This window comes from Drosophila nasuta, chromosome 3, assembly GCF_023558535.2.
Source record: "Drosophila nasuta strain 15112-1781.00 chromosome 3, ASM2355853v1, whole genome shotgun sequence".
Taxonomy (NCBI): Eukaryota; Metazoa; Arthropoda; class Insecta; order Diptera; family Drosophilidae; genus Drosophila; species Drosophila nasuta.
The window spans coordinates 39,358,821-39,376,699 of NC_083457.1; the positions used below are offsets into that span (position 1 = coordinate 39,358,821).

The 17,879-nt window shown below is 41.6% G+C and overlaps 2 protein-coding genes across 5 annotated transcripts in view; both read left to right on the plus strand.

The window, feature by feature from the left end:
* The window catches only part of LOC132793544 (four and a half LIM domains protein 2), a 70,712-nt gene that overhangs the window by 43,981 nt on the left and 8,852 nt on the right, over nt 1-17,879 (plus strand). For 3 of the 4 annotated variants that reach the window (XM_060803516.1, XM_060803515.1, XM_060803517.1), the window contains 2 exons: nt 15,164-15,364; nt 16,363-16,537. In XM_060803516.1, the coding sequence (XP_060659499.1) occupies nt 15,164-15,364; nt 16,363-16,537 (376 nt within the window). Of the gene's footprint in view, nt 1-14,021; nt 14,333-15,163; nt 15,365-16,362; nt 16,538-17,879 lie in introns of those variants that run through there. The other variant, XM_060803518.1, reaches the window with a different exon arrangement.
* Nucleotides 956-8,670, plus strand: LOC132793543 (trichohyalin-like). Its single transcript, XM_060803514.1, is given in 5 exon segments — nt 956-3,454; nt 3,515-3,583; nt 3,760-5,034; nt 5,037-5,482; nt 5,484-8,670. Coding segments are annotated over 5 exon segments (6,618 nt in total). The 5' UTR covers nt 956-1,393; the 3' UTR covers nt 8,251-8,670.

Sequence of the window (17,879 nt, forward strand, 5' to 3'; positions counted from 1 at the left end):
AAAATTCTTTATTGAAAACTAAAATTTGTTGTGTCACCACATTTAAACATAAATTGAAAGAACTCTCTATATATTCTAAATAAACTCAAGAAATTCTCAGAGAACATTTATCTCTCTGCTAGCACAGTTTCTGTTGGCATTGAATACAGTTGTTCGAAGAGGCGATGGTCAATCGGTCACGCCCCCTTCGTGTATGTTGTCAAGCATTTTGTGCACTTTCGCTTTCAGCACAAACAAATGCGAATCGCGAAATACAAAACACAAAATACAAAATACGAAACACAAACAAACAACAGCCAGGCGGCGACCCATTTATTTTTGGCACATTTCTCAGATATTTATGAGCAAAGCAAATAGCGAAATAAAAATAGCATTACATATCTGTTTTTTTCTCTCTGTTTTGTATTTTTATATTGTTCAATTTGCTCGAAAGCAAATTGAATGTTGTTTATTATGTGGCAGCCACAGTGCGTATACGTAATTCGCAATTAAAAGAGAGATTACGCGAGTGTGTTGCTGCCACAAATTTATGGCAGCAGCAACTGCTGCAAGTCGGCCACAACGACGCGACATTGGCAATGCAACAAATGGCGAAGGCCGGCGCAGCAAAAGAATGATTAGACAAACATAAATAGCAAAGCGCAGGCGAAGGAAAGAAATACTGAAAAGCGAAACAAATGCGAATATGCTGAAGAATAACACTCGTAATATTCATAGTTGTACGCAGAGTGTGCTGCGATTCATTCGCAATTTACATGGCGCGCTGATTAGAATCGTTGTCAAAGTTTGTTGCGAATTGCCAAAACTGTTGCCAAAATAGTTGCCCCCGCGAGCGTGTTCTCTATCTCACTCTCTCCCCCTCTATCTTTCTCTTTGTTGGCCTTTGTCTCTCTTGCTCGCATTCTCTGCGCTTGTTGTCGCCAATTAGCGGCGCTGTGTTTTTGGCGTGAATCACTTGAGTGTCGGGCCCTTAGCGAGTCGCATTAATCAGTTGCAAGACGATCGATTAACTGGCAACAACTGTGTTGCCTCCGCCGCGTGCAACTGACTCTCCGGTGGCGCTTTTCCCCTCGCACCTTCCACGATAAATTTTAAACAAATTCAAAGTGATAAAGTGTTGAAAAATATTTTTGCACGAGGAAAATTCAAAAATCATTTGGCAAAATTTACGGAATTTTCTTATTTGTTTTTGGCTGAAATTTCCTCAACAAAAAAATTTCGCATGCGAAGAAAATTTCGTTAATTGAATTACCTAATCAGTTGCTATTTTGCCCTGAGTGCCGCGAGAGTGAGTGCCCCAAGTGAGTGCGTGGTGAATTTTATATAATACGTAGAAGAATCAACACACACTCTCAGTGCATTTGTGACTGGCGAGGATTACGCAAGCACTATCATGGCAGCTGACGAAGCGCTCACCGGTGTCGGGGAGCTGCTCTTCTCCCTGCTCATCGGCTATTTGGGTGCTCTGGAGTTTGCCTTTGTCGCTCAGCATCTTTACCACTGGACATGCCGGCATCCCAACACGCAGCAAGGAGTGGATGCAGCTGCTGATGCAGAAGAGTTGCCACGTTTGCGTGACCGACTGGACAAGGAGTTGGCCGAGGCTGCAGCTCGAGAGGCGGTAGCGGGCAGCAATGTGATGCAGGATGGAGTTGCCTATAGTAATGGCTTCCGTGTGGAATCGCCAGAGGATAAACGCAAGGCGTTGGCTGCCGAATTGGAGCGACAGCGACACATTGAGGAGGAGACACGCAAACAGCTCGCGGAGGCCGAAGCTAAATTGGCCGAGGAGCGACAGCGACAGCAATTGGCAGCCGAGGCTGCGGAGGCAGCAGAAAGCGAACGCAAGCTGTTAGAGGCGGAAAAACAACGCGCGGCCGAGCAGCGAGAGCGTGAGGAAAACGAAAGAAACGCCAGGGAACGTGAAGAGCAGGAAAGACAAGAGAACGAGCGGAAATTGTTGGAAGCGGAGAGGCAACGAGAGGAGAATGAGCGTAGAATACAAGCAGAAGAGGAGGAGAAACGGCAACGCGAAATAGAGGAAAGTGCCAGACAACGCAGAGAGGCAGAGGAACAACGCGAACGAGAGGAGAATGAAAGAAAACTGCGCGCGGCAGAAGAGCAACGACTTGAGGAAGAACGTCAGAGAGAACTGCAAGAGGCTGAGGCGCTACGTAAAAAGGAACTTCAAGAGGCAGAGGAACAGCAACGAAAACTGCAGGAGGAGGCGCAAGCGGAGGTTGAGCGACAACTGTTACAGCTGGATGATGAGGATGAGCAGGCTAGGCGAGATGCCGAGATTGTGGAGCGACTGCTGGCCGCTGAGCGAGAACGGAAGTTAAGTGCCACGGAAAGCGAGCTCGAAGAGGAAGCCATTGCATTGGAGCAGTCTCGTCGCATAGCCGCCAGCAAAACGGATCTCGAGCGCAAGCAAAAGTCAATTGAAGAGAACGCCCGCCTCTTTATGGAGGCCGAGGAGGAAATGGTGATGCTGCATCAGCGCATGCTACAGGCGGCTCAAGAGGAAGAACAGTCGCTCTATGCGGGCGCCGTACCTGTGGTGGAAGAACCTTGCATCAAGAAGCTCGTGCCGCCGCGCTTTGAGGAGCCCGAACAGGAATGCGAGGAGCCTCTCGTGGTGCAGCGTGTGAAGACACAGCTGGGTCAAGGCAGCGGCGGCGAGGAACCCTACATGGTCAAATCGAAGACTTTAACGTTTCCTGGTGTCTCCGATGAGGGTTCCTCGGTGGAGCCTATTTCCAGCCAACAGTCCTCGTTCAGCACACAACCCTCCGAGGAGCGTTCGCACCAGCAAACAGAGGAGGAGCGTCAGGAACCAGAAGGCGAAGATAATGTGCCCGATGTGCAGTACACCGAAGACTATTTGCGCTCCCTGGATGGCATCAAGAGTCGTCCTCTGATTAGGGAAGATGGTTCGGGTCGTCGACGTGCTTTTAAAAAGCGACGTTCGAGCGGCAGTTCGAATTCATCGCGCGATTCGCGCGCTTCGCGGGACGAGGAGTTAAAAATGTTCACATCACTCGAGGAAGAGGAGCTGCGTCACGGCGACAAGGCCGACTACAATCCCATTAAGTATACGACAGAGCCCACGTTGCGCGTCAAATCTCATCACAGGCGCCACAAACGCAGTCCAGCGAAAGATGTGAAGCCACCGGCTGATGTTACTAGTTCGCTGGAAATGCTTGGCGAGGAAAGCACAAATCCCTGGGGCGAAGTGATGCCGGAGCACTACAAGGACACGGAATTTTGGAAGCGGGAGAAGGCCTTATCTATTGACGAGGAGGAGTTGGATCTGGAGAAACGCGCTTCGGGCGAAGAGGTGCTCGATTTGCCCAAGAACAAACCGAATGCATCCTCGTTCGAGGAAGCGACAGACGAACAAAATGAGCTGGCGGTCAACACGTTAAGACAACAGCACTCTAAGGAGCAACTGGTGAGTGGTTGACTTACAAGACAGTGTAAGAGATTTGACTAATGTGTTATCATGTATCAGGACAAGGAGAGCACGGAGAGCTCCAAGGCGACGGATCCATCGAGCAGCAGCAGCGACATCAAATCCAATGTAAGTGGTCAAGTTGCAGTGCTTGGCTAGCTTCTTTCCTTGCTTTAACCCTGCTTCCCTTTGCCTTTCATATGCTTCTCTATCGCTGCCTGATCTGCTTTCCACCACCTGCTCTCTGCTCTTCATTTCCTGCGTACTCCTCTTCACCTCTTGCTTTCTGCTTGCGCTTCCTGAAGCTGCAAACCTCTAGTGCAACAGAGGAGCAGCCGCGACGCAGCTCGCCTGGGCTGCGACGCAGTCCCCGCATAGACGAAATGGATCACTATGAGGAGCGCTGGCGTCAATCGGAGCAGCAGGCAACTCAACCTTCCAGTCAGCCGCAAACTCCGAGCATCTCCGTGCAGCAACCGGACACGGCTCCTTGGCGAGATCAGTATGGTCTGCTAATGGAGGGAATCAGCGATTTTTACGACTTCACAGCCTCAGTGAATCCCTCGCGTTCTCGCTCCACATCGCGTAATCCATCGCCACAACCGAAGAACGTAGCAAATCGCATGGATATCGATGATCAGCATACTTTGGAAGTCTACGATGATACAGCGGATGGTCCAGTGGCCGGAGAATTGAATTGCGAGCTGGTGCTACAAATGCTAGAGACTTCAATCAATGGAACTGAGATGAAAGTGGAGCAAATCAAGCTGCAGAATGTTGCTGATGATGTACAGAATGGCTGCCAGCATATGGTGACCATGGCCTATGAGGATGAGCGTTCATCGCAGCCACGCACAGTTGCTGAACTGGAGCAGAGTATTCAGCAGAAAGACCAGGTTGCGGACGGCACAGCAATGGATCTGGAGGAGCAGGTATCGGAACCCCAAGCCGAGCAGCAAGTGGAGCATCAATTGAGCGTGGTTATTCCACAACCCGTCATCGAAATTAACGCTTTGGTTGATGAGCAAATGGAGAACTCTGAGCCGGTTCCAACACGCGAGGAGATGCGTCTGTTTGTTGAGACCATGAGAGCTCAACGTAATTCGCGATCCCGTTCTCGCTCCATATCGCCGTTACCTACGTCAGATAATATTGCACGAAGCCTCGAAACACGACGTCAAAAGCGCATTAGACAAAACGATGAGTTGTTCGAGAAACTGCAGCAAGAGGACCTGCAGCGAAGTAACTCGACATCGCCGATACCACCTGAGGAACTTCCCAAAGCCAAAAGTCCTTCTCCCTCGACTTCACCTTTGACAGTTGAGCCAGCAACTCCACTTGCCCCTTTCCCAGTCGTGCCTACCATTTCCATTGAAGTTATGGAAGATCCCGATGTGGAAAAAGAGCCTGAGGATACTCCTGAATCAATGGCTCGACTCTTTGAGCAACTGCGCTTGAATCGCTGTCGTTCGCACTCTCGTTCTCGCTCCAGATCTCCATTGCCCAGTGCTGCCAATCTTGAGCACAGTCTGCAGAAGCGACGTGAGAAGTTGATAGCGCAAAACGACACTTTTTTTTCGCGCAGCTGGATGAGCGTGCCAAAACTCCAGAGCCCGAGAGGCGTCTCGTTGTAGAGCATCGTTACGAATATGTTGAATCCACTGAGCTTGAAGTGAAAGTTGAGGGTCGGGATATGCGTTCTCTGTCTCCGTCTCGATCACGGTCCATGTCACCAACGTCTGAGGAGGATAAATCGCAACAGTTTCATCTTATGCTCAATTTGGAGGGATCGGAAGCAAGAACACTCCGACAGCATAGCCAGGAGTTAGAGAGGCTGCTCAACCTAGAGACTGCAGAGGAAAGGCAGGAGTTAGAGGAGTTGCTCGTCATGGAAGATGCCGAGCATAGTCAGGAGTTGGAGCTGTTACTGAAAAGCAATACGAAACAACGCGAGGTTGACTTGGAGGCGCTGCAGAAGTTCAATACAGCCAACGAGGAGGTGGAGCTACGTTTGATGTCGCCCCCCGAAGTCAGAGCAGTCAAGCGACTATGAACGGAGTTTTTCTGAAGCAGCACGCAATCTTAAGGATGAGCTACAAGTAAGTGGTTTTAAGCGATCCACCTATGTTGGCGAATCCCTCGACATGGGAAGTGAGTTCGAACAACTGCGTGAGGAGGCGGCTCATTTTAGACGTTCGCGCAGTCCCTCACCTTCAATGGATCTAGATGTGGCTAGGGAGCAGGCAGCAGCACAACGTGAGCTCCAGGCTGCTATACTGAACTCACTGATTACAGCCAGTGGACAAGATGCAGAGAAACGACTCGGTGCCAAGCCAAAGACGAGCGAGTTTGAAAGGACTTTTTCCGAGGAGGTGAAGGATACGCAGCGCATGAAGGAGGAAGCGCTAGCCAGTGGCTTTCAGCGATCAACCTATGTGGGAGAGTCGATAGATATGGGCATCACATCTCAACTGGATGATCTGCGTCATCGCACAGCGGAATTTAATCGCTCCCGCAGTCAGAGTCGTTCGCCAGTTAGGGATGAAATGGATGCACATGCTCTAAAAAACATTGAGGCCGAGGCAGCTAAGCGAGAGCTTCAGGATCAGTTGCTCGACCAGTTGGTTGCTTCCAGTGGAAACTTTCAGGACTTTTCACGTCACCTTAATGCGGATTTTCTTGAGAGCGAGCGACGTGCCTCGGATTCGGCTTTAATTCAGCTAGATCCCTTTGCATACCTAGACCCTGAAGAATATCATCACTTTAGGCGATACTCTTTAGCTCAGGAGCAACCTGTGGAGGAGTATCCTAGTGATGAGTGTGTTTATATATCTCAAATCGAAGTGCGCTCATTGACGGGTAAAAGAACTTGGCTTAAAGAGGATTTCTATACCCAGGACTTGGCCGACTTGGAGGTGAGCCTTACTGAGGAGAAAGAGAAAAGGTCAGAATATCTAACGGAGGGCTCCTGGGCACGTGCTGTTTTGGCTGCGGAAGCAGAAGCAGCAGAGTTCGATGAGACGAGCGCCATCTACAATTACGACATAATTGGGGATTACCCAGTAATGGACGAACTCAGCACCAATGATAGCGATGATGAGCGTCAGACTGTTGTGGAAATTGACGACGATGATGAGTACGAATTTGAGTTGGACGAGGGCATTTCGGACAACAATGAGCGCACTCAGCCTACAGATGAATCGCATCATGATACCTCCGAGTGCGAGGAGGCCGAAAGGAACGCCGATCGTTATGCCAATAGAGGAGCGGATGATTGGGAAGAGGTCGAGAATGTGGAAGACTTACCTGACTACAATATAGACGATGGCGCTGTGGGTGGCGCCTTCTCCGATCCAGACTTTTACATCGAACAGATCTACAATGATGCGGTAAAGAATCGCAAGCAATCGGGAATACTGCGGGAATACGAGACGATGATACAGGAACAGTTGACAGCAGAGAATGCAGATCAAAGTGAGTTCGAAAAAGATAAATCCAGTTCGGACAGCGAACGATATGCGCTGTGGGCCAAGACTAGAGAACTGGATAGATCCGAAGAGCATCAAAGACATCACAAGGACATTGACATCTCCATTGGTCTGCTGGAAAGTGAACGCCGTGATACCGATATGCGTTATCTGGGTGATGCTCAGGGTGCGGCAAGACAATCGACTCGCTTACGCACTCGATACGGCTACAGCCCGAAGTTGCAGGTTGACGTGGTCGATGATGACATTGAGGTAGACTTAAATTATAAACCAAAGCGTGAGTACAACTGGCGTAAGAACTTTAAGCTGGATGATAATGAGCCAACAGAAACTGTGGAGAAAACAGCTAACGATCAGGAGGATGACCTGGAGGCAAAGCATTCTGAGGAACAGCATGTAGATGAGAAACAAGTTGAGCTTTTGGCTGAGCAGCAGCTAGCGTACGAGGGCGGAGAAAATCTTGGAGAATCCCTGGACTTGCGTCGTATTAGTTTAGGCGGCGAAAGTATAACGCTTTTTAGTCGCAGTCCAGAGAGGGAGAAATTAGCCGATGTGCCTGAGGAAGGGCAGCCAGAGCTGGAGAATGGTGAAGTGAATGGTCAGCACCAGCAGGAAGATGAGCAGCTGCCAATTGAAGAACCTCTAAATGAAAAACCTAAAAAGAAGAAGAGCAAGAAGAAGTCACGCAAGGGCTCGAAGACCGAAGAGGAACTGCGCGATGACAACGACTCGGACAATCAGCAATACGATCGACGCAGCTCGGCAACCCGAGAAGATCAAGAATGCAACACAGAAGCGCCCAAACGAAAAGTACGCTCCCGACGCAGTTCCAAGAGCAGTGGGAATAATGAGGAACTCAATGGAGCGCTCTTCTCGCCTAGGAGCAGCATAGGCTTTGTAGCTGAGGCACTCGAAGGCATTGCCGAGTTCGAAGCCCCAGATGAAAATGCCTCAAAGAAGAAGACCAAGAAACGCAAGAAGATATCAAAGGAACCTAAGGAGCAGATCAGTGTGGAGCAACCTGAGGAGGAAGACATCGATCGGGCATTGGCTGCAGCGCTCGCCGAGATTGCACCCGTCACAGTGTCCGTCTCCGCAAACCTGACGCCAGCTTCAACGCAGCAGAATCTGCTCTCCAGCATCAGCGTAGGACACAGTCTTTGTCTGACACCAGCCTCATCCTTTGAAGAGCCAATGCCGAGCACCGAGGTGGAAAATAACCAGGAGACAACTGCGGTGGCGCCAGCTCGCTCTGTTGTGGATACATTTGACATACTGAAGGACGCCAATTTCTATCCGCTTTTTTAGCTAACTGCTATCGAGATTGCATGCTTAACAGTTTCTATATTATACGATACGATTTATTATACGATTATACGATTCAGTTACATTTGATTAAACTCTTTATTTGTTTCTTATAGACATGTTCATAAAGCCCAATGCCAAATGCCAAAAAAACCCAAAAATACCGTGCACGCTGTACAAATCAATCCACAAAAACTATTTAGCACCCATTGTAGATCGCATCGAATTGAATCGAATGGGAGTGGAAGTCTCCCGATCCTGATCCTGATCCATATTATCGACAAATTGGAATTGTTTATTGCAAAACTTGTCTGTCTTAAGTATGTGTTATGGGCACGATTAAATATGTATATTTATGTATTTAAATAAAAGTAACGACCAAATAAAATTAGCCACGATTTTTGACAATAAAAACTAATATAATGAAAATGAGAAAAGGTACTGCATCTTTTCAATTCGGTCGATCAATTCATTCAGAAATTGCTGCTGACTGACGCATTTGTTGTGCACCCGGACGGACCGATATATCTATAAATAATTACATCATCATCATCATCGGAATGGCCGAAATATCTACATGCGCCAAGTGCACTGACATTCACCGCCAGACAATTGGCCATATTGCACATAACTTGTAGCAAATACCAATTACCATATGTGTACGATTGGAGAATTTAGCGAACAAATTCCATTTACGTTTGGAATTCAAATAATATAAACTCTTTGCAATTTATAAATATTTATTTTAATTTATGTTTGCATATTTTTAATTGGAATTTGATATGTTTATGTGCCTCTTTCAATTCATTCACAAATTGATTTTTTTTGTATTTTTATGCAAAACGTCTGTTTGAAAAAGTGCTTCAGTTTTTGCCTAAATGTGGCAACTGTGCATTCACTTGGCCCGATTTACATTTATATTATTTTAATTTTTTTTGTTTTTGGTCTGATTTCGGTCGCATGATGTCATTGTTGTGCGCTGAGCATGTGTCGAGACTGACGGGAGGACATAAGTCATTTGATGGGATTATTTTAATAGTCTTGTGAAAAGCCACAAAACGTACATACTTAAACTGTCATTGGGCGAAATACATTTATCTTCCGTATAATTTGCATTATTCGAGAATGGAATTCAACTTGAATAATTGTTATTAATAGCACCCCAGTTGTGCATTTTATTATGCGTGTTCTACATTTCGATGACACATTTTAATGTGGAATGAATTTTCATATTTCGTATTTTTTGTATCAAGTTTATTTTAATATTTTGAATTTTCGCTAGCGACTTACAAAGTTGTCTGCAGTTCAACATTTAAATGCTGCCCCTAAAAGTAGGCAACAATAAATGCCTAAAAGCATGCTACAAAAAATACGCAACAAACAATTGATGCATTTGAATTTTGAATGGGATTTGTTTTGCGCTTTATTATTGTTGTTTTTTCTAAGAAGTTCGCTTGCTTCAATGAAATGTGTTGCACTTATATCTCATAAATTTTGCGTTTGTTCCGCTGAAATAATGTTGTCAAGTTTAGCATGTCACATCCTTTGTCAAGTTAAGTAGAATCGTCAGCTGCGACCACACAAAGTGAGAAATGATTCTTATTTTTTTGCATTTAAGTTTTTTTTTTTGCTGTTGGCCGCTGTCAAAATGATCAGAAATTGAAAAATCTTTGTATTTCAGAAATGGTTAAATTTAGTTGTTGTTGTTGTGCGTTTCACGCTAAAATATTAATGACATGAGAAACAGGAAAGTGTGTCACTTGGGTGATTTGTTTACGTAGCTCACTTTGTGGCCACTTTGGTGGCGGGGGTCTTTCAAATCCATTTGTTCTTCGTTTTGTTATTATATTTCTAATTGTTTTTTTTTCGTTCTTTCCTTTTGCAAAAGAGCACAGGGCCTTTTTGCTGTAAAAGTCCATTGCGTAATGTTTGGCTATCTGTTTCTGTTTCTGTATCCATACTAGCAAAAAGCAAAACATGCAAAATTCGCTGCCAAAAAGTCTTATTCAATAGTTTGTCTTTGACATGAATTCATTTTTCCTGTGGGGGCAAACGTTTGGCGCACTTAAAAGCTGCCAGATATTTTCATTTAATATTTTTTTAATACCCACACCGACCACATGGAAAGCGTGGAGTATTACACGTGTGAAAAACACAGAACTTTTTGCTTGGGGAACTCCTGAGACGGGTATTTATTAGTCGATCAATCGATGCGTCACAACTTGCAGCTATTTGTACTTGTTGGCATTATTTATCTGCAACATACGTATATGAGTCTAATTTATATATTTGTATGTTTTTGCTGGCCAAAATTATAATTTGAAATTCACTTGAAACTGTGCTGGCAAATGAAATATCCGAATATTTCTACATTTCAGAATTCTCTGCCCGCTGTGCCACTAAAATGAAACACCTTTTCATTTAAATTCCTGTTCCTCTTGTTGTTGCTGTTGATTTTCCCATCATTTTTCCATGCACACATTTTTCCCATACTTGTTTTTTATTAACGCGAATTTGCCGTTTTAACGGGCTGACTATTTCGCCTGCCTGCCACACGCCTCTGCAACACATTTTCACACACACACACAAAATAAATTAATGATGTTTTGTGCCGCGTGCAAGATATGGTTAAATGTCATTTAATGGCCAAAATAACAACAAAATGAAAAAGTATATCTGCTATTTATAATCGTTTATTTCATGAGAACAACCGCTGTCAGAATTGTATCAAGCAAAATAAACTTAAACTTGAACTCATCATCATTATCATCATCATCAGCATCATATAGATCAAACATTTATCGACCCACTGACGCAGTTTTTCCAATCTACAGTTCGAATGTATTTTTAAACACTTAAAAAATCAACGCTAGACATTTAATTTCCATAATTTGACCATTTGCCGCCCGTCGATTTATGCCAGCCAGCGAAATTGTATAAAAATAATCTGGAAAAATGAAAATACTATATATGCAATATATGAATTTATGACCCAATTAACGCCTGCGTGCAAAATGATGAATGCCGCCGATGCTGAACGCAATTCTCGTGCGAAGCGCACACACACGACACGCCAACTTTTATCAAAAGATATTTTCGCGAACTGCATTTTTATTTATAGACAAACTCAAGATTGCATTACACTCTGCTCCATTGCACTTGCTCTTGTTGTTGTTGTTGTTGCTGTTGTTGCCCCTGCCACACACATGCTCAATCTACTGTCTGCACTAGCTTTAATATAATACGAGCTGAGGTGTTTCTATATACTATAACACTATTCACATGTCTGAGAGTGTGTGTTTGTGTGTCTGCCTCTGCGTGTGATTATCCACATGAACTCACTCATAAATTTGGATCGTTATAAAATTTTACATATCTCTGTCTTAGTTTATAATTAAAACTACTTTTAGTTGGCCTAAGGCAGACAATGTTTGACTGCTTCGAAGATACCCTGGAGGCACGCAATAGTGAGCAGATTATGGTTAAAATTGAGGGTTAATATATTTAAATTAAATATGTAATAAAGCTACAGTCGAGTGTATACGAAATTTTCATCCAAATGAACTAAGTTAGCAGGAGTATCTCTTAAACATCAATTTTTATCTGATTGCAACCAAAGTTGCAGAAATCTCTAGCTCTAGCGACATTTTTCGGCAGGGAATTACCCATATTTATATTTTCATATGAATATATATGTATCTTTACCCTGCTCGTCTAATATTCTTTACATGTTTGTAGATACGTCTTACAGGGTATAGTTCTTGTTTAGAGACTACAAAATATTGTAGTCTGTTCTCGATATGAAATTGGCCATTTCAAAATTTTACGTCTCGTTTTAAATTGAATAAATTATTATCTGGCAAAGCTACACAACATTTTAAAATATCGTTATTCAATATATATACTTTGTTAAAGGGAAAGAAATATAGCTAAAATAAATGATAGGTTTTAGCAAGTTTCAAAGGTCTTCAGATTAATAAAAAGAAGTTTTTTTTTTTGTATTTTATTTATTTTATTAAGTGTATTAAGTACAAGAATATGTAAATTATTGCATCATTATTTAGATCTTCATTCTCTTATATCAGTAAAAATCATATAAAGAAAAAACATGATAAATTACATAGGAACAAAAATATATATTTTGTAAAAGTGCAATGTCATATCTCAGGCACAATTTCTTTCCTAGATATTTTTGAAATGCATTGCTAATAGTTTTACTTTTGTAGATGAAAAATGGTTTCTGTTGACAAGGCTAATGATTAGCCAAGATCACAGACAAGGGTTGCATAGCTTTCGCCCTTTTCACATATTATTTTCTTGCCAAATTTACAAAATGTGCGGTTCAGTGCACAAAGAGATGTGATAATTAATAGTATTATATTATATCAACCTTGCCTTGGGTGTGTCTGCAAATTGGTTGCTATTGAAATGCCAACATCCTATTTGTTTTAACGGGTTTGTAATTTTTAAATGTGTTTATTAACAATGTTTATTCAGCGACTACTATTTATTTGCCTTGGCCACTTGCCCTTTGTTGTCGCATTAATACAGCTGACACAGACGTGTCAACTGTGACATCTAAACTAAAGATTCAAATGCAGTGCAGATACAGATACATCTACGAATCTTTGGCACATATACAGATTGATTTACTCGAAAATTAGATTAATTGCAAAATGAACTATTGATTTATTTTGGAAGCAACTTCTGGCTCATTTCAATTATCAATCAAGTTGTTCCACAATTTGTTTAGACAATGTCTTTTGGAAAAGTATCTCAAAGCGATGTTTTTCCAGTGCAGCTGTTTGTAATTTTCTATTACGATTTCCATTGGCATTTTAATGTTCTCTGTCGCTGTGCCAAAAGTTGCTGTAACAAATTTGTTGCCGAGAAATGCGAAAACGAAACGGGAAAAAAGCGAAAAAAAAAGAAAACTCATATTAATTATATACGATGCTGCCCACGCTCGCTCACTCGCTGCTGTCCCTAGAAGATCAATTAAAAATCTATATGGATTCACGTTCAGTTGCATGTGGCATGAGATGCTGTTGCTGCTGCTGCTGCTGCAGACCAGACGGAATCAAGGAATTTATGCTCCCAAACAGACAGACAGAGACTGAGAGAAAGAGAGAGAACGAGAGTGTGTGTGTGTGAGACTTGTGTGTCGTGTGCACAAGCGCTAGCAGAGGCAACAACAAAAGGAAAACAGAAAATGATTTTTCCGAAAATGATTATTTCAATACGACGAGCAGCTTCGCATGCGTATGTAAATGACGTGGGACACAGCGTCTCCCCCAAGACAGTTGCAGGTGTGTGTCACACACACACACACACCAACACACACATGTGTGATTGTACGTTGTCTATTCTAATTTCTTTTGGCACCTGAAAATTTGAAATATTTATAGAACTGTGTATAAAATATTACAACCGAAATTGCAAACTTGACGTTGCATTTAAGATTCAATAATGCCGTTAATGATTAGCCCCGTTGGCCGTTGTCTAAGCCAATTTGTTATACCAATTCACTCTCTTTCTGTCCCCCACTTCTCTCTCTCTCTCACACACACTCTTTGTATTATCTCTCACACTGTGCATGATCTGTGCACTTGCTCGCTCTCTCTGTTGCGCTCAATTGGCTGCTGTTGCGCTCGCTGGCTCTCAATGGCACTCCCCGAGATTTTATTTTTACACTTGACTCTGGGGGCGAAACTAGATACACGCATCGCAGCGATTGCGCGAGATTTTTCAAAACGTTTTCAAATATTTTTGTGAAACACACGCGCCAGTTGGCATCTCGACTCGGGAAAGTCCAAAACGTAAACGCGAAAACTCAAATTTTTTTCGGCAGCGCTTTTTTTCGAGTACATAATAAATTTAGAAAGTTCAGTCGGTCATTGGAGTGCAAAGTTGTTGTCCGATCCATACAGGGAAAAGAACAGAAATCGTTTAGGAAAATGGCGGACGTGGAAATTATGCAAACGGTGACGGAGACCAAGAAAACGAAGAAGGTCAAAAAAACGTCGAAACGTCGCGAATCGGAAGTGCAAATCACCGAGGTGGATGCCTCCAATGAGGAAAGGGGGTAGGTGAACGTGTTACGTGTTCCGCTGTGGATCAAAAGTTTTGTGAATCAGTTCAGTTTAGCAAAAAGGGCGCAAAAAACTAGAAAGAATTTTCCATTTTTCCATAGAAATTTCATTTCTTTTGTTTTGCGTCACTTTTCGAAAGACGCTCTCTGGTATTATTCTGGTATTTTGGATGGCCGTGTTGTAGCTCCCTCGTCTATATATGTATTTGTATTGTCTCTCATCCGATCAAAAAGAAAATAATGAAAAAAACTACAACTCAAAAACTCTCATGCACAAAAACGTTCATTCGAAAAATAATATAAATCAAATCGATCACAAGCAAACTATCCAAAGTACTCGCATAACTCGAACTTTTACAAAACGACACGTTTACTACCTTCTTTCCTCGGCAAAAATGTTTACTAAAAGGTACCCACATAAAGCTGTCGTTGTCTTATAAATGTCTAATCTATGTCTCCACATCAACCCAACAAAAAACACCAAAACAAACAAACTCACAACTCAAATCAGAAAGACTGTACAGGAAAAAATAAGTGAATACATACATGATACAACAGATACAGATACATTATATATACATACAGATCTTGATATATTATATTGAGAGTAGTGCCACAGAAACACGAACATACTATACCAAATGAATACTATGAATACTATATACATATATACCATACGTATATATCTTATACTCGAAATCTACAACATTTTTACACTGTCCCACACGCAAATTCGAAAAATGGAAATGCAAACACTTGAATGGAATATTTATACTCGCAGTACTTTGATTATTTATTTTTGTTTGTCTCTGTGTTTATTTGCAGTTAATTTTCAGTGGCGAGTACACAAAGGCCATGGACAAGGATTGGCATTCGGGCCATTTCTGTTGCTGGCAGTGCGACGAGAGCCTCACTGGACAGCGTTACGTCATCCGCGACGATCATCCCTATTGCATCAAGTGCTACGAGAATGTGTTCGCGAATACGTGCGAGGAGTGCAACAAGATCATTGGCATCGATTCGAAGGTAAGTCTTTTCACTCACACACACACACACAACATATGGTTGAGATAACAAACATGATTATTGACACAACAAGAATAGCTACGATATATGGCGAATAACAAAAGTATTGGTCATATATAATATTTTGTTTAGCTCAAAGATCTAAGATTTTTACGGACACAATTTTTAAGATATTCTACACTTTGTATGAAATAGATCATTGGTTTTTTATTAGTTTAATGATCAAAATCTTTTAGTCTTGTATTATTTTAGTTTATAGACCTAAGAATTATATTGATTTTACTATAAATGTCATATAGTTACAAAGCCGTTATATAAACAAAAATTATTTAATTTTCTACATTTAAAATGAATTTATATTCTAATAATATGTTTCAAATTTAAAAATTTTAATTTTAATTTCGTTCATTTTTTGGTTTTGCGTACGAATTGGTTAATTTTTGCAATTATCACATCAGAAAACAAAACAGAAAGAAAATTCCAAAACCATCCTTAGCTCTAATTAAAGTACTTATCTAGAGCTATACAAATAATTTTTTTTTATTTTCAAAATTATTTCAGTTTATGTTATTTTCAATGTAGTCTCTCATAGGACAAATTCCGCCATGGAATTACCCATATATTTATGTTAATTATTAAAAAAGATATAAGAAAACTATTTTTCTCAAATAACAAACTATTACAAAATATTCTACAATTAATTTCAATGATTGCAATGATTTTAAAATGATAAAAAGATATGTTTTCTTTTCGAACCAAAAATTTCGTTAAATTACAATCTTTATAAAAAAATGGTATGAAAAATATGATATTCAGGAATTTTTGAAATTATTAACATCTAAATTTTAATTAATTTGAAAGCTTTTTGAAGAATGCACGAAATGCAATATTGCATTCAATGGATCATTTCCATAACAAGCATACAAGCACTTTTCGAAATCTGGTTCACATTATTTTACATTTATTAAATATTTGAAAACTCGAATTTTCTTTCACAGGATCTATCCTATAAAGACAAGCACTGGCACGAGGCCTGTTTCCTGTGCTTCAAATGCAATCTGAACCTGGTCGATAAGCAATTTGGCGCCAAGGCCGACAAGATCTATTGCGGCAACTGCTACGATGCGCAGTTCGCATCCCGTTGCGATGGCTGCGGCGAAGTTTTTCGCGCAGGTGAGCAAACAATCTTCCTATATTCTTCCTATATTTAAGATGTTGCATACTTTTGGGCGGCTGAGGAAAAAAAATTGACTGCATGTTGAGTGCAGTGATGAGACAACTGCGACAACTGGTTGGGTGGCAATTAAATGAGATAGAGAGGGGGAAGGAAAGGGGAGGATGCTGACATTTACTGGGAGTATGCTTAATACTATGCCAAATTAATTGCGCATGGAGCGTAATTTGTTACCAACTGGCGACACATTTCATAAATCTCCGATGTGCACTGGCATATAAACATAAATAACTAGCGCGTATTTGCTTGCCCTGTATAAATGTAGGGCATTCAAAAGGGGTATATTGATTGTAGAGTATAAGTCTCGTGCAGTGAATATTAAAATAAAGTGTGTGAATCTCGAAGCTTTAAAAGCTTTCAGCATTCAAAATAAGCTTAAACTCTGGTAAAATATATGGAATCAAAAAGGCAACTTTTAAAGCTTCTGAAAGTAGTCGCTTTAAATATGTAAGATAAAAAATTACAATTCTTATAAAAACGTCGAATGGAACTCAAATGGAATGAAACAACTTTTTTAATAGTTGACAACAAGTACTAGAATTCATATAATCTAATAATCTTGCAAGCCAAATGAAAAAAGAAATTATTTTATTAGTAAAGATTTATCTTAACATACTTTATTTGGAATTCTTATAATGATCCAAATGCGAATGGAAGTCAAATAAAAATTTCAAACTATTCCCTATTTCAAAGGAAAAACGAAAACTATTTGAATGGTAAAGATAAATCCTTACAATTTCTTGAATAAACTTTAAGGATATGATATGAACTTCAAATAAAATAAAAAACTATTCACTATAGGGTATATTTTAGTGCAGTTCCTTGATAAACGTTGTTCGTAGTCAACTAATGAACTTGCTACAGCTGAGTGCGTGCAACGTGAATGAGAAGCGAGTGAATGTGTGAGAGTCTGAGTCTGAGAGTGAGCCTGAAGCCAGTTTCTTCTGTTTGCATTCAGTTGTGCCGGCAAAAACATAAAGTACGAGCATATATAGTATAGTATGGAAGCACGACGATATCTGTTTTCATTACACGTTGCTGTTGCTTTTGTTGTTGCTTTTGTTGGCTGCAATTTGAACGTTACGAGCACTTTGTGTCCAAGTTTGTTGTTTGCTGGTGCTTGAGATCTGACGCCTGACATAAGTCAGTGCATTTCAGCTGAGTTCGGTTCGCAGCAAGTTCATTGTCACGACGATGCGAAGCGATATGCGAGTAATGACTAAAGAGTGGCAAATCGGCCCACGCTTAAAGTCAGATACAGTTGCCCAGCTGTCTTTCGAT